General features: G+C 48.6%; 1 protein-coding gene and 1 pseudogene across 1 annotated transcript; both read left to right on the top strand.

The window, feature by feature from the left end:
- Positions 1 to 135: 135 nt before the first annotated feature.
- On the top strand, positions 136 to 25119 carry SESN2 (sestrin 2). Its single transcript, XM_055573967.1, has 11 exons — positions 136 to 318; positions 5550 to 6171; positions 15482 to 15547; positions 17329 to 17526; positions 17983 to 18165; positions 18278 to 18490; positions 19315 to 19465; positions 20172 to 20290; positions 20933 to 21123; positions 22533 to 22677; positions 23271 to 25119. Exons 2-11 carry the CDS (start codon positions 6109 to 6111, stop codon positions 23355 to 23357), a joined length of 1416 nt encoding a protein of 471 aa, XP_055429942.1. The 5' UTR covers positions 136 to 318; positions 5550 to 6108; the 3' UTR covers positions 23358 to 25119.
- LOC129646959 (39S ribosomal protein L47, mitochondrial-like) lies at positions 8550 to 9552 on the top strand (annotated as a pseudogene).
- Positions 25120 to 27259: the final 2140 nt, after the last annotated feature.

Here is a 27259-nt window from a genome sequence, read left to right as displayed (position 1 = left end):
CCTCCCCTGGGAGTGGGATCGACAGAGGGAGGGGCGGGCCGCCGCAGTTCGCACCAATCAGAGGCCGGTTGATTAGCGAGGAGAATTTGGAGACACTCCACGCCCAGCAATCAGCCTCGGGGTTATGCTTCCCTTAGCGGCCTGGAAACCAGCCTGGGCCTATCGGGAGTGCCGCTGTGAGCTGCTACTGGCTGCCAGATAGCCCCGCCCATCTTCCTGCTCATTGGCAGCCACCGTTTTCGTAAGGAGAGCCTGTTGCTGAGCAAAAAGAAGTAGGCGCCGCGGCTTTTGCTCGGGAGAGGCTTTTAGACCGCAAAGGTACTGGGCGCCCTTGGGTCAGAAAAGCAACATGACTAACCTTCTTTTATTCAGTCCCTGCTAAATGCCAGGCTTCGTGCTCCAAAGTTTTAAATTTAATTGTCATGACCACTTTCTTGAACACCCAACTATCTACCAGTCACTGAGCTAGGTACTTTAAAATAAGAAAAGTTTAGTTCAGTCGCTCAGTCGTGTCCGACTCTTTGCGACCCCATAGACTGCAGCACGCCAGGCTTTCCTGTCCATCACCAACTCCCGGAAGCCTACTCAAACTCATGTCCATGGAGTTAGTGATGCCATCTAACTATCTCATCCTCTGTCGTCTCCTCTTCCTGCCGTCAGTCTTTCCCAGCATCAGGTCTTTTCCAGTGAGTCAGTTCTTTGCACCTGGTGGCCAAGGTATTGAAGCTTCAGCATCAGTCCTTCCAATGAATATTCAGGACTGACTTCCTTTAGGATTGACTGGTTTGATCTCCTTGCAATCCAAGGGACTCTCATACGTCTTCTCCAACACCACAGTTCATACCATTTAAATGATCATTACTGTTTATTGAGCACCTAATCTTCATCAAGCCTGGTTAAGAGACTCATATGCATTAGCTCTCATCCACGCAATAACCCCTGAAGGTAAATGTTATAGCCCCATTTTACAAAACAGGAAACAAGTTCCGAGAGGTGAAGTGACTTGCCCATGTTCCCACAGCTCTAAAGTGTTGGAACTAGACCCTTCAATTCTGACATCCTGCTTCCAAGTACAACTGGAGGCAGGAAAGGCTTCTGAGGGAAGGAAGAAGTGGAAAGGGATGGTGGCAAGGCTCTGGGGCACTGCTCCAGTGATAGGCCTCAGGGTAATTGTCTGTGAATGGAATATATGCAGCCTCGGGGCCTGGAGGACAGGGGGAGAGAGGGTGAGCAAAACTGCAGTGCGAAGACACTTCTGTCTCTAAACGGGAGGCTCTTTGGGCAGTCTGCAGGTGGCCCTAGATTGGGGGCCTGGATCCCAAGTTTTCTAAATTCTGCTCTCTGATCAGCTTCTTGGGAGACCTTTGGCAAATGCCTTCTCTCTGGACTTCAGGATTCCTGCCTATAAGGTGAGAGAGTAAGTCAAGATAACATGAAGTGCATTTGGGCGAGGGGCAGAGGAAAGCGGGGTGGTCTCCGGGAAGTCTGGTTCCTGCTGGCAGTAAGGAAATCCTCATAGTCTTAGATGTTGCCTGGCCTCTTTTAAGGATCTGACAATTCTGGGAACTCAAAAATCTACCTTTTTCCCCAGCCGGTTCTGAGCTATAACAGAGCCTGCCTGCAGGGTGCGCTGAGGGCTCACGGCCTACTGAACCAAACTGGAGCTCAGGTTTTGTGTTTTATTTTTTAAGAGGGGTGAATTTTGTTTTTAATTTATTGGGGTTTTTGGGCCGCATCTCGCCGAACTTCCCCCACCAAGGATCATCTCGCACCCCCTCCAGTGGAAGCAGCAGAGTGTTAACCACTGGACTGCCAGGGAAATCCAAGAGGGGTGAACTTTTTGAAATCTGAAGATTTCTGTCCTCAGGATACAATCAAGTTACCTGAATTATATGTAATGCCCAACACCAGTTCTTCTCACACTTCCTCTGGAGAGTTAGAGCTATTTTCAATTCCTTTGTTTTCCAGATGAAGAAACAGATCCTAAGAGATTAAAAAAAAAAATCACTTTGGATCACATAGCTAAAAACTAGAACCCTAGTTGTCTGATTCCTGGGCAGGGCTCTTCGGAGAGGGTTGGTTCTGCTTTCAAGAGTCTGTGGCTGTTCTGCCCCCTAATGCACAATTCCTGGGGACAATGTCAATTTTGATTGTATAACTTGACAGCTCAGGACCTGTCAGCCAGAAGGCCCTCCCTCAGCACCTAGCAGAATGCCTGCTGAATGAGTAATTAAATGAATGAATGTGTGAATGAGCCACAGAGATTGAGTCTGCTTTGGTTTTATCAAATAAGTCACCTGGAGTTGGATTTCTTTCCTGAAATTCCCTCAAGGCAGAAATGATATTCTAAAATGGAAGGGGAGGGTGTGGCAAACAATAAGAGCTCAGAAGATTACATCTGAGTTGATAAATCATAGCCCCAGATCTGGTCAGGGTATAAAAATATTCTATCATATTGCATTTGGGATTAAAAAATTAATTTATGAAGAATGAATTCAGAACAGATGAGAATTCCATTAGGGTTAAAATCTGTGAGAAGGTCTGAAGTGAAAGGAGCCTCAGAAACATTTCAAATAGCATCTAGATGTACCTTCAGGACTGGAATGTGACTGAGGAATAAAAGAAAGCATTGACCAATCAGTGGCCTCAACAGAGCTGATGCAAGAGTGGAGAGAAGGGCAACAGGAGGTGGATCTTTCCTGAACCAAAAATACGAGGCATGGGGGAGGGGAGGAACAAATTTGGCAGTATCACCTGGGCTGGAAGCTTCAGTGCTGGATTTCCAGTCCGGCACAGTGCCTGATACACACTAGATGGTCAATAAATGTTTAGTGAATTAAAGAGTGAGGGAAGAAGCCTGAGCCCCAACCAGCACGTTCGCTGTGGAGGTGGTTTAGTGATTCATCTTTTCACTGGCTCCTTTTGCTCAGATTCCAACTACCCTAAGTACTTTCTGATGATAATTTGGCTTTTCACGGTATAAAGAGGTTCTAGCCTATCAATCATGGGTCACTTAACAATTACATTTCTCACTCCCAATTAATATATTGGAATTCTGCTTTATACATCAGTTCCTTGTGCCACCCTGCTTCTTACATATTCAGGTCTTTCATCAGTGATGCAGTGGAGTTTCTGCTTTGGAGTCATTCCTGTCTACATTTGAATTCTTACTCAATATATTACTAAGCTGTCTGACTTTTGCCAACACACCTCTCGAGCCTCAGTATCCTCATCTGTCAGATGGGGGCATAATGCCTACTTCATGATATTGTGGTGAGAATTACATGAGATAACAGATGAATCCTGGATTATCCTTGGAGCTCAGTAAGTAGTAGTATCTGTGTCCCTTCCAAGCTTTCCTTCAAAGGAGATTGGGTCACAAAATCTCATTCAATTGAGAATATCAGTATCTCTTGCTTTTCACAAATTTACTGACTTTGTAAGTGAAGCCTTGGGAATGATTTAGTTGCTTCCTTGAAGGTTCTAAAGAGTCATTATGCTACAGAGGAGGGCAACTCATATTCATTAATATAAAAGTAGTTCCCAAGGACTCACTGATGCTGTAGCTCCAATACTTTGGCCATCAGATGTGAGGAATTGACTCATGAGAAAAGACCCTGATGCTGGGAAACATTGAAGGCAGGAGAAGGGGACAACTGAGGACAAGATGGTTGGATGGCATCACCGACTCAATGGACATGAGTTTGAGCAGGCTCCGGGAGTTGGTGATGGACAGGGAAGCCTGGCATGGTGCAATCCATGGGGTTGCAAAGAGTCGGACACGACTGAGCAACTGAACTGAACTGAGGACTCACTACATGCTAGTGGGAGACAGAGAGACAATAAGACACAGTTCCTGCCTTCGGGGAGTTCTGACACAGTCTGGTGCAGTCAAAAGAAGACCCTGACACAAAGCTTTACTTTTCTGAGTTTGGGTTTCCTCACTTTGCAAATGTGGTCAGTAACATTCTATTGTTAGTTGGAGAGAAGGGGTAAGACATGCAAATATGATAACAAGACTGCGTCAGATTTGAAGACCAATGGTACAAAAATGTAGAAACAATGTGTTGAGGAGTTAAACAGCGGTAGAGCTTATTTACAGCTCAGTTGAAAAAAGCAATACTTTCTGTAGGAAGTGGCATTTTTAAGCTTTCATTCAGACCACAGTTACTAATAAAGGCATTAATTGCTGGGCTAGAGTTCAGTGGCCAGAGATTTGCAGAGAGAAAGGCTTGAAGATCAAACAAGGAACATGAAGGTGGCAGGTGATTAGGCTAGAAAAGATATATTGAGGCAGATCTTGGCAGATATTGAATGCCAGTGTAGGGGTTTGACCTTCATTCTGTGACTGATGAAATACTAGTAAAGTTGATCTAAACATTTGACATTACGGAGTATATTTTAAAAGTAAAAGCTGAACCTGACATATTTGAGGAGGGTGACTTAGAGGGGAATTCAATAAGGAAGATTTAGTCAACAAGGGCATGTTATTGGCAGGATATTTTGTTAGGTGGCACAGGGCAGAAGACAAAGATGTCAAGATGTGGGCCCTGTCCTCAAGGAGCTTATAATCAAAACTCATGTCCACAGAAAAGTACAACACAAGGTAGACTGTAATAAGTGTGATAACAGAGCCCCAGCCCAAGGGTCTGAGCTTGGCTGAGAATGAGGTTAATTTACCTCTCCCAAGAGTCTGGAGACCAAGTCAGACTTGGGAAGCCCCAGAGGGGCTGTTGGAGGTCATCTAGTCCACTTGAGCTCCTGCTGGGATTCTCTATCCCTAGCAAACATTAACTTTGAAACAAAAAGTGGAGCTCTGAAGAAAAACTGTCAAGAGGCTGCTGCTGTGGGAAGTAAACAGAAGAAGATGAAGTCAGCTTTGAGGTGCTGGTAGAAGCAACTTCTCCCAAATGGAGAGTGGAAGGCCAGGAAATGGATGAGATGGGGAGGGAGAGTGTCCCTGGGGAGAGGAAAGATGAAAACAGAAACTAGGGGAACACCCACGTTCCGGGAGGTGGGAGGAGAAAGAAGAGTCAGAGGAGTGGCCAGAGAGAGAAGGGAGGGGGGGAAAAAACAGTAGAATACCTTGTCACAAAGTTTTTAGAAGACGGGGGATAGAAGGCAGGGTGGGAGGCCCCAAGGGAGCAGAAGAGGGGAAACTGCAGCAACAGGGTTTGAGGTTAGACATGCAGTTGCCAAGGAGATTCCAATGAATGAAGGCTTCTCCAGAGACTCCACAAATAAGCTGGATTCCCTGTGTCTGGTACATTCTAAGGTGGCGCCTTCCCGGAGGCCAGAAGAACAGAGCTGTGTGCTCAGATCTCCAAAGATCGGGCGGTCAGCTCTGTAATTAGCACTACCTCTCCTAACCCGAACCAGTCCCTCCAGGAACCGAAAAGCTGAAGAACATACTTGGGAGGGATTTCACACCCATGTGTCTCTGGCCCAGCCCGGTGAAGTCCCGTTTCATCATGCAGCTTTAGTGACTCTGCGGGGCTGTCACTCTCATCTGGTATTGCCAACATTCTGACTAAAGCCTCTTGCAAAAGTTTGCAGCATTCGCCGGAGGCTGACTACAGCTCCCAGAATTCCCCGGGCGCTTCCCGGTGCCGATTGGCTGAACCCCAGGCTCCTGAGGGCGGTGTTCCCCCGCCTCCCCGGGAAACAGGCATCTGATTGGCTGCGGTGCGGGGGCTTTTGTGTCCCCGCCCTTCCCCAGGGACCGCAGCGGGCAGAGAGGTTCTGCTGGTGTCAGAGCCCGGCAAGAGCTGGCAGTTCCGAGGCGGAGATGCTGAGGAGCGCTGGGTTCGCTAGCAGTGCTGGCCACTGCGGACTCCCGAGGAGCTCCAGACCGTGAAAATCCCTGCGCCGCGGCCAATCCCGAGGCCATTCACCCCTCCAGAAGCCAGACAAGCGGAGAGTCCAGCGCAGCGGCGGCCGTTCCCGGATCCTGGGCTTTCGGAGCGTTCTGGAACCCAGAGAGACACCCCCGCGGGCTCTAGAAGCTCCCCTAGCGGCCCCCAGTCCCGGCTTCCTGCGCGCGTCTGTCTGAAAGCCCCTCGGGTGCACGGGCGGTCGCCGAGCCGCGTCTGGGTCCTGGCGCACACCATGATCGTTGCGGACTCCGAGTGCCGCGCGGAGCTGAAGGGCTACCTGCCCGGGGCCGGAGAGGTAAGCAGCCGCCGACGCCACTCTTCCCTCGAACCCAGAGCCGCGTCCAAGGTTCGGGTTGTTGCAAGCTGAGTCTGAGCCGCCCCCTCGGCTGGAGGAGGGGGAATGGAGCGCGTAACCCGGAGTGGGGTTACATCAACCGGCAGCCTCGGCCCCCTCTGCCTCCGCCTCCTCACCCCTCCCCGGAGCTGGGGGCGGGGGTGGGGTAGGGATTGTAGAGCCCTCCGCGGCTCCCTCAGACTCCCGGCCAAAGAGAGGGGAGCCTTCTCGAGGTTATCTTGGGTTTGGGCCCTCGTCTAGGGAGTGTTCAAGTCCAGGCAAATCCCGGCGCAGCGGCCGGACCACTCCTCCTCCCCGCCCCCTTCCGCAGATCCCTTCCTCTAGGCTGGGGCTGGAGGAACCGTTTCTAGGTAGGATGTGTACCGGCTCCAGTGCCCCCGCTCGGTGATGGGAGTACTTGGGGCTGGCCCACGAAGGTCGACCCCGTCCCTCCCCCCCACCTGCACCCCCGATTTGGATTGGGGGCGCGGGAGCTCCGGGGCCTTGGCGGACTGCCGGGTATGCCGCGGTGAAAGCTCGCAGAGGGGAAAAATCCTGGCCGCGGCTCCCGAAGCCAAGCGCCGATTTGGCTGTGCCCTACTAACTGATCTGACGTCCCAGAAGTTTGTTTTGCAGAGACTGCCTTTACAGTAAGGCTGGGAATACGGCTGCATCCAATCTGACATCCCCCTGCCCCATTACCATCACCACGGACCATGAACATCTTGTTTATTACGCACCTACTGGATGGCAGGCTCCGGTTCTGCCTTTTCTCTGAGTCCTCAGGACTTAAATTAGCAGAATATGAGCTATACAGTTACCTCTCATTTAGGGGATGAGGAAATTGAGGCCCAGGAGGGGCTGTGGAGAGGCTTCCTTGGCTCACCCTGCAAAGCAGCTCATTATTTGGCTGTGGTATCTTTAGGATTTCCCAGTGTGGTTGGCTCAGCAGGGAGTTTTGCTTGTTTCTTTGGTTTCCAGGCCTGGAGCCTGGTGCAAGTGTCTTACTGGGTTTGGGAGTCAGACCTGTGCTAGTCCTGAACTGTGATCCTGGGAATAAATGGCTGCACTTTTCTGAGCAGCTTGGTTTCTGGGGGTCCTCGGTTTTCTGTTAGCTTGTCACCCCCCTGTCATGGTTTAGGAGCCCAAGTGGAGGAAGGAAAACTGCTCCTGCCTCTTCTCAGCTGTGTGACTTTGACCAAGTCATCTTACTCTCTGAGTCAGTTTCCTTCTTTGTGGAAAAAAAAAAAAGGAAATAATTTTCTTTTTTGAGAGCACCTGGGCACTAGAGCAGGCGTGCCACGGGTTCATGTCCCCCAGCCCTCCTACTTTCTTGCTCTGTGACCTTGGCCAAGGGATCCCTTCTCTGATCAGCAGCTTCCCTCCGTCGGGGTTTGGCCCTGTCTCAGAGAGATTGTTGGGAGAGTTAACTGAGAAGACGTGCAAAGGCCAGTGCACTGTGCCTGGAGCATAGCAACTAAGTCCTGCGTCAAACACGCTAGGTATTGTTAGAATGTGGCCACAGCGTGTATTTCCCCTTCCCCAGAGTGTCTCTTGCAAGGGGGTGTCTGAGCCCACCCCTCCTGCCTGAGGCGAATGTTGGCTCATCTCTCTTTGGGACAGCATCTGGGAAGTGATATGGGGAGAAAAGCGAGCTCCAGGTGGACTGGGCAGACTCTGAGGGTGGGGCCTTTAGATGGAAGCTTGCTAGCTGTCAACATCAGATGGAGCTGGGGGAATTGGTAATGTCAGACCCCTTTCTACATATTCTTCTCTCTCAGGAAAAGAGGACCTTGGGAAGATGTCTGTTTTAAGCAGAATCTTTTAGAAGACAGTAGGGTGCTGAACTTACAGAGCCCTGTGCCCAAGCCCTAAGGGAAGCTGGACAAGTATATACAAGTACATACAAGGAATGTCCAGTCCCCTCAACTCTCATACTGTGACACACTCTTTCACCAAGTCAAGGCCTTCAGACACTTCACTCTAGTACTAGTAGTGTGTTCTCAGAGCCCTCCTGAGCTCGTGAAACATCACTGCTTCAAGGAAAGTCTTTCCTTCCCCACCTTTGCATACCTGCTTCCTGTCCCCCTTCTTCACTGCAAGAGCTGTTGTCCCAGTTATGGTGTAGCAGTTGTGTAATCAGGCATTTCTTGTCTGTGTACCTTGCTAGACTGGAAACACTGTAGGCCCCATCACCAGCAGTGTTCTTAGCACCTAATAAGTGCTCGGAACTATTTGCCCTTGTTGGCTTAGCTGACCCTTGTGAACTGAGCACAGGCTTTGAAGTCAGATCTGAGCTTGCCTGTCTGGACCAGGTCTCCAGAAGAGCCTCAGTGAGCTGTCTCTGAAGAAGAGATCAGTTCAAAATGCGGTGCGCTTGCTGATGCGAAAAGATGGCTGCTGCCAGTTTGGCTGTTTTCTGCAGAAGAGTCTCAGCCGCTCTGAAGGCTTCTACGTCGTTAATAAGTTCTCAGGCCCTTGCTAGCACAGGTTGCAGGTTTTCTCTGAGTCTGTTGACTAAGAATACACCAAATGTCACATCTTTTCACCAGTGTAGATTACTTCAGACCACATTGTCTAGGAGAGGACTGGAAGAATTTTTTGACGACCCAAAGAATTGGGGGGAAGAAAAGGTGAAATCTGGAGCTTCATGGACCTGTCAGCAGTTAAGGAACAAAAGTAATGAAGATTTACATAAACTTTGGTATGTTCTCCTGAAAGAAAGAAACATGCTCCTAACTCTAGAGCAGGAAGCTAAGCGGCAGAGGCTGCCAATGCCAAGCCCGGAGCGCTTAGAAAAGGTAGTAGACTTCATGGATGCATTAGATAAAGTTGTCCAGGAAAGGGAAGATGCCCTCAGACTTCTTCAGACTGGTCAAGAAAAGCCTAGACCCGGTGCTTGGAGAAGAGACATCTTTGGAAGAATCATCTGGCACAAGTTCAAGCAGTGGCCTATACCTTGGTACCTAAATAAAAGATACAATAGAAAATGATTCTTTGCATGCCCTACGTGGAACGTTTTGTCAGATTGAGAATTGAGAAGCAAGCCCGCATCAAAGCAAGGAAGATAAGTTTAGCACGAAAGAAAGAAAAGTTTCTTCAGAAAAAGTTTCCACATCTTTCTGAAGCCCAGAAGTCAAGTGCTGCCTAAGACGTCTTAACCATAATTTACCATTTTGTTTTTCTTGGATTACATACAAGAGTAAATACTAAGTGGTTTATAAATAACTTGTGTTTTTAGTCAAAGGACTGTTGATTGTTTTAAGAGTTATTATGGCATGCTAATTTTGGAAGTGGTCAAAATCAGATATAAAGTTCAGATTAAATTTCCATTTTATAAATGCTGTGTCTAAGCAGACTTTTAATTAACTGCCTGCATCTTAGAGTGGGAAAGTGATACCAGCTGCTATAACAAATAGGCAAAATGGTAATTTTGGAATTCAGGTAACCTTAACTCAGGTAACCTTAACTACTATTGTTACTAGATATGAAGGAGCTATGAATTCTGTTTAAATAAACAGTGGGTACAATGATAAACACATTTAGTATTTAAAGTAGCAAGTTACAACACAACAGTCCAAAAAAATATTTCTGGAATGGCTAGTAATTTTTATTTAATTTTAAAAGCCTAATGTAAAAAGCATAGGCAGTAAGTTTTACTAGTCAATAAAAAGCAATTCTACCAATCCACTGGTAATATACTAAACAGAGTTGGAAAGCATTTTACTGAAAGCAAAATATTTAGAGAAAATAGACATTTATACAAAATTATAAAATGCTTGTAATAAGAATAAGTCCATTTCAAGGAAAGCACAAACTTATTTTAATTTATAGAACCAGTTAAAGCCTTAAAAAATTTAAGTGGAATTGAAATATGCAAAAATGTATAAACATTCTACAAAAAAAAAAAAAAAAAAGAAGAGATCAGTTCAGTTCAGTCGCTCAGTCATGTCTGACTCTTTGCGACCCCATGGACTGTAGCACGCCAGGCTTCCCGGTCCATTACCAACTCCCAGAGCTTGCTCAAACTCATGTCCATGGAGTCGGTGATGCCATCCAATCATCTCATCCTCTGTCATCCCCTTCTCCTTGTGCCTTCAGTCTTTCCCAGCATCAGGGTCTTCTCCAGTGAGTTGGCTCTATGCATCAGGTGGCCAAAGAATTGGAGCTTCAGCTTCAGCATCAGTCCTTCCAATGAATATTCAGGACTGATTTCCTTTCGGATTGAAGAAGGGATAAGAAGACCTGTTTCCCTCCAGGTGGTTGTGAGAAATCAGCCAGATCATGGTGGGGAGATGAGTTTATGGCACCACTCACACATGCCTCTCCCAAAGGAGGACTCTGACTCCTTCTCAAGTGTAATCCCAGGCAAGTATCTTGAATTCAGCAGCCCATGGGGAGGGGAGTCTCTACCCATGCCCAGCTGGCAGAGTAACCTTGAAGGAGTCTGTAACTCAGTCTTGGAGATGGCAGGCCTACCAGGAATAAAGGCTGAGGCTGATCCGGGTGGCAGACAGAACCCTTGCAAGCCAGACTGAGCTGAATTCAAATCTTAACTTGGCCACTTGTCAGCTGTGGCTTAACCTTTGGAAACTTAATCTTTCCTTGTGTGCAGAAGAGACCCCTACTCCCATTCCCAAACTGATGAAGACTCAATGCAACCAGTGTGTTAGTGTCAGAGTTAATATGAAAGGGAATTGTGAATCGACACGTAAATTAGCAGCCAGGCACGGAGCGCTGAAGTGATTGATCCTCTCCTTACAACCATCCTGATGCCTTCTTAGTTGAGTGGCCACCCAGCTAACTGACCTCAGTGTTCTTGCTGCCCTGGGTGGTCCTCTCGGTTGAAACTCATTGGTTTTTCCTCTGCCCTGCCCTAGCTGTGTTGTCTTAGGTGGGTCACCTGCCCCACTCTGATCTCCCTTTCTTCATCCATATAGTCAGGGAAGGGATCTTGCCTTTATCAGGTGTGTGAACATGGATCCTGAGCCACATGTGGCTATTTAAATTTAGATAAATTAGATTTTATTGAATTTAAAACAGTTTTTTAGCTGCACTCGTCACATTTCAAATGCTCGGCCGCTGTATGTGAAAGTGTTAGTCGCTCAGTTGTGTCCAACTCTTTGCGACCCCATGGACTGTAACCCTCCAGGCTCCTCTGTCCACAGCATTATGCAGGCAAACATACTGGAGTGGGTAGTTGCTCCCTTTTCCAGGGGATTTTCCCAACCCGGGGATTGAACTTGGGTCTCCTGCATTATAGGCAGATTCTTTACCATCTGAGCTACCACAGAAGCCACCAAGGAAGTGACTTGGGGCTACCATCTTTATTGGACAGTGCAGATAAACAATATTCATCATTACAGAAAGTTCTATTGGACCTGCTGTGCTAAGTACTGGGTTCACAACAGGGAACTTGATCCAGGGTGTGCTCTCAAGGTATGAAACAACACAGGATAACTAGGGCTGTTACTGGGGCAGTGGATCCCCTGGACATGTGGACAGAGAGAAGGAGCGTCTCACTCCTGGTGAACCCCAGAGCCCTGGGGCCACTGAGACCTTGAGAAGTTTACAGAATGGGAATCATTTCTGCAGTTGAGGAAATCTGATTTGTATCCTAACCCTGCTACCTCTTTCCCGGCTGAGTGACCTGACCTCTCTGAACCTTATTCCCCATCTGTAAAATGGGAACTCCTCAAGTTCACATGAAATAAAGGCTTAGCCCATGGCAATCAGTGCTGTTACCTACCATTATTATTGACTTCCTACCCCAGGAAATAGGGGAGGGCTGGTTTGGAGGTGTCATTTCTTGGTGGTGAGCCTCTGCTCTGTCCACTTCCTTCAGGTTTGGGGTGTCTGGGTTGGGGAAGCATGCAGAGTATTGGAACTCTGGATTAGAATCTACTCAGTCCTGCCTTCAGGGCTTTGAACTTTCCGCTACCTTTGCCAGGAATGCTGGTTCCCTATATCCCTATAGGCCCTTTACAGGCCCATCAACTCATTTACATATTTGATATTTAGATACCAGCTTAAAGGTTGTCTCCTCAGTGGCTTCCCCTGTCTGGGACTGGAATACTGCACATACTTCTCCACCCCATTATACACTCTCTTATTGCTCTTTTACTCTATAGAATCTGTGATTTGAAATCCTATTCATCATTTGTTTAATTGTCTTTCTCCTTTGTAAATTCTGGGAAGACTAAGATTTTGTCTTTTCACTCCGGTACTCTTGCTGCCTACAATGTAGTCATAAGAAATATTTGTCAAGGGACTTCCCTGGTGGTCCAGTGGCTAAGACTCCATGCTCCTGATGCAGGGGGGCCTGGTTTGATCCCCTGGTTAGGGAACTAGATCCCACATGCCACAACTAAAGATTCCTCATGCTGCAGCTAAGACCCAGTGCACCCAAATAAATAAATAAATATTTTTAAAAATTTTTTTTCAAATGAACAGATTAATTCGGGTTTTATCTGGAAAGCATTTAGCACAGTACCTTATACTTGAGAAAGCAATCAATGAATGGAGTGAAACAATGGCCCTCCCTGGCAAATTATGCCAGGCTCCACCCAAATAAATTAGAATTGCTGGGCCTTGGCATTGGTATTTTTTAAAAAGCTTCTCAAAGGGATTCTACCTGTACAGCTTGGGTTGAGAAGCCCTTGTTTGAAATAACAATGAGGTTAATGATCGCTGACTTGCTAAGTGCTTGCTGTGATAGAGGTACTGAGGTAAGGCCTCTACAGGCATTAACCTCATTAAATCCCCATGACTACCCAGTGAAAGTAGGTACTATTATTACCCCATAATTCGGAGAGGAAACTGAGGCTCACATTGCTAGCAGATAATAGGGGATGGAGTTGTCTTTTGAGCCCAGGCAGTTTGTGTCAAGAGCCCCTATCTTTTAAGGGTACTCTGCTTTATTGTCCAAATCATTATCATCATCATCACTAGGCCAATAACGTTGGTAGATCCGGACCTAGCATGTAAAGATCCACAGGCCTCAGTTTCTTCCTTTGAGAGCTCCTGGGGCAGACTTTAGAGAGGGAGGGGCTTCCCGAAATTGTTCTCTGTCCCTCCCTACCTAGTACCCTGGTGGGCCCTCCCTGTCCCCCCCACCAACCCCCCCAGTTCCTTCCTGCCCTTCCCCACCACACCTGGCTGTGGTTTTCTGTCTGTCCTTAGGTCGCCTGAGGGGGAGGCCCAGTTTGTGGAGTCAGCAATCCTTATCTCCCAGACAGAGCTGTTAGGCTTTTTCTCTTTGGTGAGGGAGGAGGAAAGCTGAAACAGGAGTGCTTGGGGATTGTGCTGGTTTCTAAGCTAGACTTGGACCAGTCTGGTCTGGTAGATCCCAGAAGTATGGGCTGCAAAGGACCTGAGCAGTCAGCCCAACTGCCTTCTTTGTCCAAGATTAAAGCTCAGAGTCTAAGTGACTTTCTCGGAGTCACACAGCAAGTTAGTGGCAACAGAATTGGTACTCATACCAGGGACTTTTGTACCCTTGTTCTTTCCTTTGTGGTCTTTCAGAGCCCCAGAGCTCTGCTTCCCGCAGGGGGCTTTTCAGTTCAGCCCCTCAGACCTCTCCACCTCTTTGCAACCCCATGCACTGAAGCACACCAAGCTTCCCTGTCCATCACCAACTCCTGGAGCTTGCTCAAACTCATGTCCATTGAGTCGGTGATGCCATCCAACCATCTCGTCCTCTGTTGTCCCTTTCTCCTCCCACCTTCAATCTTTCCCAGCATCAGGGTCTTTTCAAATGAGTCAGTTCTTCACATCAGGTGGCCAAAGTATTAAAGCTTCGGCTTCAGCTTCAGTCCTTCCAATGTGTGTGTGAGGGGGTGGCTTTTAGCTATGTGAAAAAGAAGGTTCACTTATAATCCTTAGTCTCTGGACACCTGGGGATTAACACTAAGTCTAGATTTGTATGAGGAGGGGTGAGTTAGGGGGACATCATCTCTGTTTAGTGAGGATATGACTCTGGCTTAGATAAACTGTTTCTAAAGCCTGTGCTGAGACAACCCCCGCCCCCAACCCCTGCTGCCCAGGTACCAAACAAATGAGTAAATAAAATTGGTGGTTTCCATAGAGGCTCCTACACCCACGTCAAGATACAGCTGCTGCCATCAGCGTTGCCCTCCATGTAGCTCTGTTTTCTTCATTCACAGACTAGTGTGAATTACCTGGCCCTGCTCATCACAAAGTGTAATCTGGAAATATGGAGACCTAAATCAGACAATTAGAAGGCAATGCTTTCAGAAGCAAAAGCACTGGGAATTGTGGGGTCACAGATGAGGGTCAGAAGAAGGTGCTCAGACCCTGGAAAACGGAGTTAATTCTACAAAAGGTGTGACCACTGAGAGGGATCTGAGCCACTAACTATCTGGAAAGCAGTAGGAGGTGGAGGCAGGATTTTAAGCCAGTTGATGAGATTTGCACTTGAGAAAGTTTAGTCTGGCTACTGAAAGTTTGCCCTCCTTAGGGCATGAACCAGGCATGTACCAGGGTCATGTACTCACTAGATCTCCTGGTCCCCGAGGTGGGGTTGCGGGTGGATGCTTTATTTATTCATTCATTCTGTTTTCTTGGGAGAGGATGGAGAAGGGGCCAGGGCTGTGGAGGCAGGTAGACCATTGGTGAGGCAGTAGGTGGTGGTCCAGACAGGGGACAGTGGTGTCCACTAGGTGGTGATGGATGAAGAAATGACAGTGAAGCTACATCATAGGAATCTAGGAGGCTTGGTAACCTGGCTTCAGGATATAAACAAGGGAGGTTCTCATACAAGTTCTCCAGGGGTACCAAAAGGTGGCCTCCTGGGAAAGTGGCTATATAATTTCCTTTACCCCAGCCCCTGCAACCCGTAGGGGGACTCCTGGGTCCCTTCCCAGTTCCTGAAGAACTCAGCCTGTGGGGTGAGCTCTCTTGCTTGTTTACCCTTTCTCTACCCACCAAGCTGGTCTATATCTCCACCTGACTCCTGGTGCACCAGAAAGGTGATTTTAAAACTCACTGTGGGGATTTCCTTGGTGGTCCAGTGGCTAAGACTCCACACTCCCAATGTAGGGGGCCCAGGTTCAATCCCTGATCAGGAAACTGATCCCACGTGTCACAGCGAAGATCAAAAATCTTATGTGCCTCAACTGAGACCTGGCGCAACCAAATAAATATTTAAAAATAAAATTAAAGTTCAGTGTGGCCCCTCTGGTAAGGAGAGAGAACTATCTTCTTAGTCCTCCCTTTTACCTCTGACTGACCATGATGTGTTTCCTTCAAGGAGCAGAGGGAGAGCCGGGTCCGACGAGGCCCCCGAGGGCCCAGCGCCTTCATTCCAGTAGAGGAGGTAAGCTTGGAAGGGGTTAGGATGGTTGTTGGTCCCTGGATGAAAGGACATGGGGCACTGAGTGGGTGGGTAGGGTTTTCTGGTCTCTTGAAATTGCAGCTTTGAAACTACCCCTTCAGGTTGCTGACTCATTTAATCCACAAAACAGCTCTGCTCCAAGCAGGCATCTCAGCCCCATTTTACTGGGAAGAAACAAGCTCCGAGAGATAAAATGCTAATAACACAGCTAGGTAATGAACAAACTTGTGGTTCCCAGAACAAGACTTGTTTTTCCTTAAGAAGGCAGAACTATCTGTAGTTATCTTCTCACCCTTGAATGTATATGTATTAAAGTGTTTTTTTCCCAACTTCAAGTGTAATGAATGTTCATTATTTTAAAATTTCCAGTGTTTCAGAAAACTTCAGTTTCTTGTAATCCCAACCCCACTGAGATAATCACTGTTAACCATTTGCCACTGTTTTCCAGACTTCTTTTCATTCGGAGCCAAGGTCATAGTTTATAACATGATTTTGTTAGTGTTGTTCATTTGGGGAGTTGTTTTTTTTTTTTCATTTGGTTTTTATGTTTTGTTATTTCACATAATACATCAGAGACATCTTTCATCTACTGAGTCAGATCGTGCATTCATTTATTTAACAGGTATCTGTTGAATGATTAATCTGTCAGGCACTGTTCTAGGTGCTGGGGATACAGATGAGAACAAGACAAACAAAACTCCTTGCCATCACAAAACTGCCATTCCAGTGGGGGGTTTGTGGTGGGGAGAACTTCAAAACACACACACAGACAAATTAAAAAATAATAGTTTCCTTCTTTTCCTTTGGCCTTCACTGAACAAAGACAAACATTTCCTGTCCTCCTTGCCTTCCTAAATGTGTAGGCCAAATAGTTAATGAGCTGTTAACAAATGTCTAAACTCTCCAGTTCCTTTCACCCTTTGTAAATGGATGAAAGCGCCCAACCACCTGCTGTAGCCCAGAATGTTACACTCAAATATTCTCCTTCTTTTTTTCATTGATAAATAACTACTCTTCTTCTGTAACAGAGGAAAGAAATAGTCTTTGAACTTAATTGGGAATTGAATCCTGTTTCTTCATTTATCAGATCTGTAACCTTGAGCCAAGAATGAAACCTCTCTGGGCCTTGATTCTCTCATGTGTCAGTGGGGGAAAATAATACTATTCACCTCACAGGAAATTGGGAAGAACTGATGCGATAATATAGACAGGGAAAGCTCCAAACTCAGACCTGGCGTGGAGAAAGCACTCAAGAAATGTGAACTGTTTTGCATCTGCTTCCAATGACTGCACAGCTTTGAACCATTACTACCAAGGGCCCAAGTTCAATCCCTGGTTAAGGAACTAAGATCCCACAAGCCACGTGGCATGGCCAAAAAAAAAAAAAAAAGAAGAAGCTCCAAGAAAGTAGGAGAAGCTGTATTCTAATCTCCATGCCTGAGTCTATCTAAACTTGGAGGAAAAAAGTCTCTAATTTCATAGTTATGAGGATTAAATGAATCAGTATATATAATGTGTTTGAATAGTACTTGGCACATAGCAAGCATTGTAGAATTATCGACTACAATTGTATAAAGTGTCTAATAAGTATTTGATTAATCACTTAATGAAATATCTTTTCCTCCGCTGATCTCCTTTTTTTTGGACATGGTGGTTGTCTTCAGTTTCTTGCTATTAAAATCACAATGAAGGCAATGAATATGTTGGTTTCTCTGGTGGGGAGGGCACGAGGGAGTCACCCTTTCCTCACCTTTGCTTGGCAGGTCCTGCAGGACGGAGCCGAGAGCCTCGAGCAGCACCTGGGGCTGGAGGCGCTGATGTCCTCGGGCCGGGTGGACAACCTGGCCGTGGTGATGGGCCTGCACCCTGACTACTTCACCAGCTTCTGGCGCCTGCACCACCTGCTGCTGCACACAGATGGGCCCCTGGCCAATTCCTGGCGCCACTACATCGCCATCATGGTGAGCTGGTCTGAGCCCGACTTCCGTAGGGGTGGGTTCATTTTGGGGTTCAGCCCTCAGATCTCTTTGCTGGGGGCTTGATTCCACAAACAGGAGAAGAGGAGGCTTAGAGCAGAGCCCTAGCTTTATCTGACCCTCCATCGAATTTTAGATTTTTTTAAGTAGGAAATTTAATTTTTATTAAATTTAATTTTTATTTTATGTCAGAGGGCCATTGCTTTACAATGATGTTTTAGTTTCACGTGTACAGCAAAGTGATTTAGATATACATTTATCCATTCAGAAAGACACTGTCTCACTCAGGACCACCCAGCCAGTGACAAAGCTGGGGTTAGAACCTAAGTTTCCTGCTTCTCAGGCAACAGTGAGGCTTATGATGTTTCCCTCCATGGGGTGCCCACCCCGAGCAGGGCACAGGAAGAATAGGGTGACCTGGGCTCTGTCCACCACCTCCAGGCTGCTGCCCGCCACCAGTGTTCCTACCTGGTGGGCTCCCACATGGCCGAGTTCCTGCAGACTGGCGGTGACCCTGAGTGGCTGCTTGGCCTCCACCATGCCCCTGAGAAACTGCGCAAGCTCAGCGAGATCAACAAGCTGCTGGCCCATCGGCCATGGCTCATCACCAAGGAGCACATCCAGGTGCAGTGGGCAGGGAGGCGGGTCCCCGGGGGAGTGTGGGGCTGGGATGGGGCTTGGCAGGCAGCCCAGGGCAAAGCAACTGAGCAAGTCTGGCCTTGCCTTTCCTCTCCAGGCCTTGCTGAAGACGGGCGAGCACAGCTGGTCCCTGGCTGAGCTCATCCAGGCCCTGGTCCTGCTCACACACTGCCACTCACTGGCATCCTTCGTGTTCGGCTGTGGCATCCTCCCTGAGGGGGACCCTGAGGGCAGCCCCGCCCCCCAGGCCCCTTCACCCCCCAGTGAGCAGAGCACGCCCCCCAGCAGGGACTCGCTGAACCACTCCGGGGTAAGTCAGGGGCCTGAGTCTTGCTGGGAGAGGAAGCTGGTGGCCTCTGGTCCTTGGGTAGAAGACAGTGCCTCCCTGTCTGCAGCTGCTTCCTTATCACACCCCGGGAAACCTTAGAAAAGTCTTTTTTATTTTAAAGGTGTATTTATCTATTTTTGGCTGCACTGGTCTTCCTTGCTGTACCCAGGCTTTCTTTAGTTGCAGCCATGGGGACTACTCTTTGTCACGGTTCGCAGGCACTAGAGTGCTAGCTCAGTAGTTGTAGTGCAAAGGCTTAGTTGCCCTGCAGCATGTGGAATCTTCCCAGATCGGGGATCCAACCCGTGCACCCTGCATTGGCAGGCAGATCCTTAACCACTGGACCGCCTGGGAAGCCCCAAGTCATTTGGCTCTGAAACTGTTTCCTCATGTGGAAGATGAGGATAAAGACTCCTTCATAAAGGGTTGTGAGCCTGAGATGAAATAACCATGTGACTGGCCTCAGCATGGAACCCCTGGGCTCAAAGTAGCTGACTTTTAACACTGTAACAATACAAAGGTTGCCTCTTATTCTGTAAAGTGGCCTTGTTTGTGTGTATTTTAAAAATATAGATACTTTAAAAAGCCCTTTCCTGTGAGGGGAGCTGACCCTCAGAGAAGACCTGTCTGTTCTATAGCTGCTTAAACATTACTTCCGGAAGCACAGGCCACGTGAGCTGTCCAGCACAGAGAAGGCACTGGGCCTTCATGATTGCTCAGAAAGGCCCTGCATGTGAGAAAGACATGTGGGGTTTCTGGGGTCAAGGGAGAAGGGGCGAATGGTCACCGCCGGGTCATTCCTACAGGGCTTTGAGGCCGCCCGCGACGTGGAAGCTCTGATGGAACGCATGAGGCAGCTGCAGGAGAGCATGCTGCGGGATGAGGGCACCTCGCAGGAGGAGATGGAGAGCCGCTTTGAGCTGGAGAAGTCAGAGAGCCTGCTGGTGACCCCCTCAGGTACAGGGTCACAGGCATCCAAGTTCAGGGACCGCCCCCTCCTTGCACCCTCTTGCTGGGAAGCTGGCACCTTCATGTTACTGCACCTCGGTAGCCACATCCCAGCTACCACTTCCAAGAAGTTCTGAGCATGGGCTCTGGGGTCAGGCCTGGGTTTGAATCCTGGCCTGCTAGCCTTTCTTCTTTCTTTTTGGCCAGGCCATGTAGTATGCAGGATCTTAGGGATCTTAGTTCCCTGACCAGGCATGGAACTCATGCTCCCTGAAATGAAAGGCAGATTCTCAACCTCTGGGCCACCAGGGAGGTCCCTGTTAGCTTCTCTGGCAGTGTGACCACTGATAAGTCACTTGCTGTCTCAGGTCCCAGTCTCCTCCTCCGTGAGGGATTCATGTGTAGGGGAAATGAGACAACAGAATGAGAGCACAGAGCCTGGCCCAGGGTAAGTGGCTCCATAAGTAACCACTGTTGTTAGGATTGCTGTTATTATTACTGGGGGCCTTAGCCCCTGGACCACGGGTCTAATTTACCGCCTCCGCCAGGCCTGGCTCCTGCCGAAGTCCTGGTTCCACTCACTGTGGCGAGGGGCATTCTTGGGCCCCCTATTGCACGTTCCCCAGCACCCCCTCCCCATTGATGATTAATGGGGGGTGGAGGCCTCTGTGATCCGTGCCTTGGCTTCACTGTGACCTCTTTCTGACATCCTCAGTGGACATCCTGGAACCCTTTGCAAACCCAGATATGCTGTGCTTCGTGGAAGACCCCACTTTTGGATATGAGGACTTTACCCGGCGGGGGACTCAGGCACCCCCCACCTTCCGTGCCCAGGTAGGTTCTCCCTACTGGTCTTAGCATTGCTTTTTTAAAATTAATTAATTAAATTTTTTTTGGACTGCTCTGGGTCCTCAATGCTGTGTACATGCTTTCTTTAGTTGTGGTGAGCAGGGGCTACTCTGTTGCGGTGTGAGGGCTTCTCATTGCCCAGCACAGGCTCTAGAGCACAGGCTCAGTAATTGTGGTTCAGGGCCTTGGTTGACCCACAGCATGTGGGATCTTCCCCGACCAGGGATCGAACCCATGTCCCCTGCTTTGGAAGGTGGATTCTAAGCCACTGAAACTCCAGGGAAGTCCCAGCATTGCTTTACAAACAAGCAGGATTGGGTAGTTTGTGTGATCAGCGATTTGGGCACCTCCTCTCCTTCAAGATTCCATGAAGAAGTGGGAGACCCTGAAGATGAAAAGACCCATCTGGGTCCTAAGCTCAGGGGATCCTGACCACAGGAAGGAAGTTATCACCAAGCTGCATCCTCCTCAGCTTCTCAGGTCCATACCAAGCAGCGGGTTAGATTTGTTGGGGTGGAGAGAGGCATTATGGAGATCCCAGCTGTGCTGCAGAAGATGGCGTCTCTCTGGCCAGCCTCGGGCCCCAAGGATTCTACTCACTGACTGACCCCTTTCCATGTTTCTCAGGATTATACCTGGGAAGACCATGGCTATTCACTGATCCAGCGGCTCTACCCTGAGGGTGGACAGCTGCTGGATGAGAAGTTCCAGGCAGCCTATAGCCTCACCTATAACACCATCGCCATGCACAGTGGAGTAGATACCTCTGTGCTCCGCAGGGCCATCTGGAATTACATCCACTGCGTCTTTGGCATCAGGTGAGTGAAAGTCCCCTCATCCGGGCATGGTGTACTGCAAGCCCTCCATCTGAGCTCACAATTGTTTCCTTTTTCTCTTTGTCTTTCTTTCCCTTTCTTCCTGCCTATACTGTTCTTCAAATCAAATGTATTCCTTGGCTGATTATAAAAGATAATAGCCATCCTCAGTTCTTGAAAGTCTTTAATTCCACCCCCAGGAATAACTAGGGAGATTACACACACACGTATACTTACATACATACACACATATATACATACAAAGAGAGTTATGTCTGTAGTTCCGTTCCAAGTAGCAGTTCTTCTCTCATTAAAGAATAACAACAGAAATGCCCAATGGTGAAATTCGATTTTTAGTAAATTTAGAAAAAGATAATGAAAAGAAGAAAATAAAAATCATTCATGATCCCACCTGCTCTTACTATTGTCAGGTATTGGCTTGGTCAAAGAGCTCATTTGGGTTTTTCCGTTAACAACTTATGGAAAAACCTGAATGCATTTTTTGGCTAACCCAAGATTTCACTGCGTGGGCTGAGCTGTGCTTTATTGGCCGGTCTCCCACTGGCCAACCTCACTGACAAGTTTCCAATCCAGGAGAAGCCAAGGATGATGGGCATCTTAGGGTGTATATGTGGCACAGTGTGGCCTCCCTTGCTGCCCAGCTTCCAGGTCCAGGCTGCTCCACTCTGCAACATGGCCCTCGCTCCTAAACCTTTGTTTACCACATCTGCCCTCTAGTCTAAAACCGGTCTTCCTCATCCACACTGATCTGTGGTGCCTCACTGGCTCACTGGACTGGGGAGGGACAGAATAGCTTCTAGACTTGTCACAAGGTACTCTTTGACTTTGGACAAGCTGATTGCCTTCCACAGGCCTCAGTTTGCCCATCAGTAAAATGACTACCGACTCCTTTTTCCCTTTCCCTCTTCCTTCCTCAGGGTAAATATTCACACTGATCTCCTGCCCCATCTTCCACGTATGGCCTTAGCTGTAAAGTGGTGACTATGAGCATGGAGGCAGGCAGAGCTGGGTTTGAATTCCATTCCCAGCTGTGTGACCTGGCACTGCACTTCTCTGAACCTCCATTTCATCTATAAAATGAGACTGATGAACACAGTACATTGTATACCATAGTTTGGTATCCAGTCCTGTACTGAAGTTTCAAGGATTCTGTGAATATTTGTTCACATGGTCAGTACAGTGTGCTCAGCCTCTGTGCATTCCCTTGTGAGTCCAGTGGCCTGTGATATATGACATTAGCTGCTTTTCTAAGAGGAACCAGGCTTCTAGCTGCTTCCTACCTTCTGCCTTTTCTTGCCGTTCTCTGTCCCCCTTCTGCAGGGTGGGGCTGGGGGAGAGGAGCTCTGTGGGAGCAGACGTGTGAGTGATTCTTTCTGGGTCTTTCCATCCAGATACGATGACTATGACTACGGGGAGGTGAACCAGCTCCTAGAGCGGAACCTCAAGGTCTATATCAAGACAGTGGCCTGCTATCCGGAGAAGACCACCCGAAGAATGTACAACCACTTCTGGAGGCACTTCCGCCACTCAGAGAAGGTGCGGCTCGTAGGGGAGGAATAGGATGGAAGCCTGTGGAGGAGGCGAGGGCTCGGGACCCAGCGAGGTCCTGACCTGGGGATCCATCCTGAGTCTCTTCATGTCTCCTGCATCGGCAGGCAGATTCTTTACCACGAGCGCCCCCTGGGAAGCCCATTTACTCACCTGTAAAGTGGGTATCCTCAGTGGCAGCCGGAAGGACCTGGGTTCAAATCATAACACTATCACTTGGGAGCTCTGTGACCTTGGGCAGGTCATTTTGCCTCTCTGAGCTTGTTATCTTGACAATAAAAATAAAAAAACCACCTGCATTTCAAGGTCACTGGGAGGATGAAGTGAGAAAATGAAGGTAAACCTCTGATCCCAAATAAATGCTCAGAGGTAGCTGTTGTTTTTCGCTTTGGGGGATAAAGAGGTTAGTCATGATCAGGATAAATGTGCTTGAAATTCTCCCACAGTCCTTGTACCAAGTTACTCAGAGCCTTAGGAAAGGGAAGGATGAAATGGGTGGTCAGGGATGATGGCACTCTGGGAGGGAAGGGGATGGTGAGGAGTGACATCAGTTGCAAACAAGCCCTCGTCTGTGCCCCCAGGTCCACGTGAACTTGCTGCTGCTGGAGGCCCGCATGCAAGCCGCCCTGCTCTACGCCCTTCGCGCCATCACCCGTTACATGACCTGACTCACGCGCAAGACCTGCGCCTGGAACAGCTGACCGTGGGGGCATCCTTCTTGCTGCAAGGACTGCTCTGTTTGGAGACAGACCCTAATCTCTTCCTGTCCCATACCCACCTACCCTACTCTGGGGGTGGGCCTGGGGTGTGACGTGCAGCCTCCCAAGCCACACCCTCCTTCTCACTGGAACGGACAGGACCATCGCACTGACTCTGGTATCTCAGCTCTGCCTCTGGGGCGTGGGGGGCTGGAAGAGGACCATAGCGGATTCCCAGGTGCCAGCCCCTTCTAACCGCCCTTACCCTCAGAGGCCAAGGGCACAGGAAGGAAAATGGACTGAGCGTGGACTTATGTGCCAGCAGGCGGGGGCCCAGGCAGCACGAGTACTTTGGCCTTCCTGGCCTGGGAAGTCCCTGCCTGGCCCCCAGGGAGAGGGGCAAACACCTCCAGGGACTGACACTCCAAGCGGCTTCACCTCTCCTCCAGCTCCCTCCTCCACAAGATTTCATTACCTCCCACCTGCCATTCACCCATCAATGTGAAAATCATGGTCACAGCCGGTCTGTGCATCCGGCTCCCCAGAAACCAGTTCTGTCCAGCAGCCCACAGGCCCCTTGCTCCCTGGTCACACGAGTCCTAGTTCAATTCCCTTGACCCCCTTTGCCCTCTTACCCTTTTCTCCACCACCTGGTGGAGTGAGGCCCCAGGAGAGAGACCAAGCACATCAAGCAAGTAGATTATCTCTAGAGTTCGAAGTCTCTGTTGGTCATTTTGCTTTCAGATGAGGAGGGAGTATTATATGATAAATTCTCTGTGTTTCGGTTTTTCATGGGTGAGGTTCTTCGCTGTCCACCCCCAGAGCCTCAGGCAGTGTCTGAGAGGAGAGCAGGAGTGTCTCCCCAGAGCTGACCTACCCGGCAGAGGCTGGCACCCCATGCTGTTTCATCTCCCCTGGCTCTGCCACAGACATTTGCCAAAAAAGTGAGCCTTTCCAGGTGGTTCCAGGGGCTCAGGGAGACAGGCAGGAGACCCCAAGTTTCTTGTGTAGGCCCTGTCATGGCCAGGTTAGCCCCATTTCCACAGTTACAGACTGAGGGGTAGGACCACATTTTGTGGTATCTGGGCCTTCATTCAGGTTCTGAGCCCAGCCTGCCAGCAGCCAGCTGCACGCGATGCAGGATCCCAAGGGCCTCTGGGGATTTTACAGACACACACACACACACACACACACACACACACACACACACTGCCTGCAGTCAGTCTCTCCGGGCTACCTGCCAAGGACCTTCCCACCCCCATCCCAGTTTCTGTCCCTTCTCAGTTGCTTTTAGGTGGATCCCTTGGAGGCAGAAGCAGCCAAGGACTGATCCCAGGTACTCTGTGTAGCAAACAAACTGTGAATTCTGACTCCCCTTGCCCTTCTTCCGGCCGTAGGTGCCTCCCCTCTGATCCCCTGGGAGGGGACTGAAGAAAGGCAAGGGCCAATATGCTGCTGCTTCTGACCCTCCTCTCTGGGGCAGGGCAGGAGAGGAGCCTGGTTCATTGTGCCACATTTCATACCCATGCAGGCATGGGCAAGTGACTGGCACCCCTTTCCGGCCTCAAAGCCCTCCCTGCAGTGAAGCAGGGCAGGAGGGAAGAGGCCCCAGCATTGGGATTTGGATTCTAGAGGGGACGTGATGACCGTCAGTGTCAAGTGCAGAAATCTTTGCCTTTGCTACCATTTCTGTATGATGAGAAATAAAAGTTCACCAAGGTTTTGTTTTGTACTTCTTGTTAATGGGCTGTTTTTCCATTTCCTGGGGGTCATGGTTCACCTCTTAGCATAAGCAGGGAGCTGCGATTGCATCAGGGACCTGACCTAGCAGCCCGTACCCTGCTGAGCACTCGTGCCCGGTGACCGCAGGGTTGGGAGTGGTTGGCACTCAAAGTCTCCTTTGTCCCTTGGGTGTCCAGCCCTGCCACCCCTCTGTGGCTGGCCTGGTGCTGTGAAATAATGGCTGTGTTATTTTTCTCACTCAGCCTGGCCCTGGGCTGGGTACTTGGAGGTCATTTGTCTGAATCTGCAGCAAAATCTTTCAAGAGAATTGAGACTCATGGGTCAAGTGGCATTACCGAGGCCATGTCAGGTCAGTGATAGAGCCAGGATTCCAACTGGGGTCAACTTGATTGTGAGGCCATGGCATTTCACCTTGCTGTTTTCCCACTACCGAGTTCCTCCTGAGGCAGAAGGAGGATATGTGAGAATTTCTTGGGGGACCCTCTGTTTATCCTGCCCTTTCACTTCATTCTTTCTGGCTTCTCACCCCTCGCTCCCTCCCCAGAACCGAGGAGACAGGCATGAGGAGTTAGTGTGACTCCAAGTTGTGCCCGTGCCGTTTAGTGGTAGCTGTGTGACCTCGGTCAATCGTCTTAGCTTCTCTGGGCATCAGGAACTCCAGCAAACTTACCAGAAAAACCACATTATGACTAAGAGTTAAGACTGCTCCTGCTGGTTTCCCACTTCCTCTTCATGCTGCCGTCACAAAATGAAAACCAGGTCTCCTCCAGGAAGCCTCCCCTGATTGACTTCCCTGTAACCTTTCCTCCCTTCATTTTCTAAAAATTCATGTATTTTTAAAAATATTTATTTGGCTGTGCCAAGTCTTATTTGCAGCATGCAGGATCTTTAGTTGTGGCTTGAAAACTCTCAGCTGTGGCATGTCAGATCTAGCTCCCTGACCAGGGACTGAACCCCTGTCCCCTGCATTAGGAGCACAGTCTTAGCCACTGGACCACGAGGGAGGTCCCCTTTAAATTTCTTTTTAATTGAGGGGTAATTACTTTATATTAATGTTGTGTTGGTTTCTGCTGTACAACAATGTGAATGAGCTATATGTATACAAGTATCCCCTCCTTCCATCCCACCCCTATAGGCCATCACAGAGCTCTGAGCTGAGCTCCTTGTGCCATACAGCCGCTTCCCTCTAACCATCTATTTTACATGTGGTAGTATATATCCCTGCTTCATTTTTGCAATGTTCCTATACACTTTTTCTTCCTTCTACAGTCATTTGAGAGGGTGGGAGAGAAAATAAGTCAGACTTGGAGTACAGAATGTAGATTCTGGTCCTGACCTAGTCATTTATTATCCCTGGGAGGGGGAGGGTTGATTAGTTTCACAGTGTCTCAAGTTTGCACAAAAAACCAGGGCAAAATGTTTTTTTTTCCAGGTAGCATTATTGAGTGACTATTGCCTAATGTAATCGCTCCATCTTCACAGCAACCCTGTGAGAAAGGAGCGGTGGTCCCATTTTACAGATGTGGAGAAGGAACCTCAAGTTACAGCCTAAGAACATGATAGACAGAACCAGGTTCAAATTCCAACCCTGACACTTAATGTTTGACCATAAGCAAGTTACTTCAATTCTCTCTCCTCAAGTTCTTTATCTATGCAACAGAATTAATACCTAGGGTCACAGGAGGGTTGTGTGGATTAAATAATGCATGGAAAGCACCTAGCACAGTTCAGGTACCTCGAACTAAGTCATTCTGTATTCAGATACCTGCTCAGCATCACAGAACAGAGACAAAATTTGAACCCTTGCCAGTCTGACTCCAGAGCATTACTTTAGTCCCCAAACCCCCTATGCCCTCAGTCTGCATCTCTAAAAATCATGTTCATGTTGATTTGCCTGTAGAATTGAAAACTCTTGGCTCCAGATTGGATCAAATGAATCTGTTTTAGACTTCTGCAACCTGCAGTCCAGGACCTGGGCATGTTTACCCAGGTTGGAGTTTGTGGAAACTTTCTGGTAGCTTGATTTTTGGTTGGTCTGGCTTTTGAAGACTATTAAGAGTAGGTAGAAACAGGAGCTGGATGAGTCTCCTCTGCTGCTGCTGCTGCTGCTAAGTCACTTCAGTCGTGTC

This window comes from Bubalus kerabau, chromosome 3 (genome assembly GCF_029407905.1).
Source record: "Bubalus kerabau isolate K-KA32 ecotype Philippines breed swamp buffalo chromosome 3, PCC_UOA_SB_1v2, whole genome shotgun sequence".
NCBI lineage: Eukaryota > Metazoa > Chordata > Mammalia > Artiodactyla > Bovidae > Bubalus > Bubalus kerabau.
The sequence above is the reverse complement of the archived record's forward strand: the minus strand, read 5'-3'. Positions and strand labels throughout refer to the sequence as shown.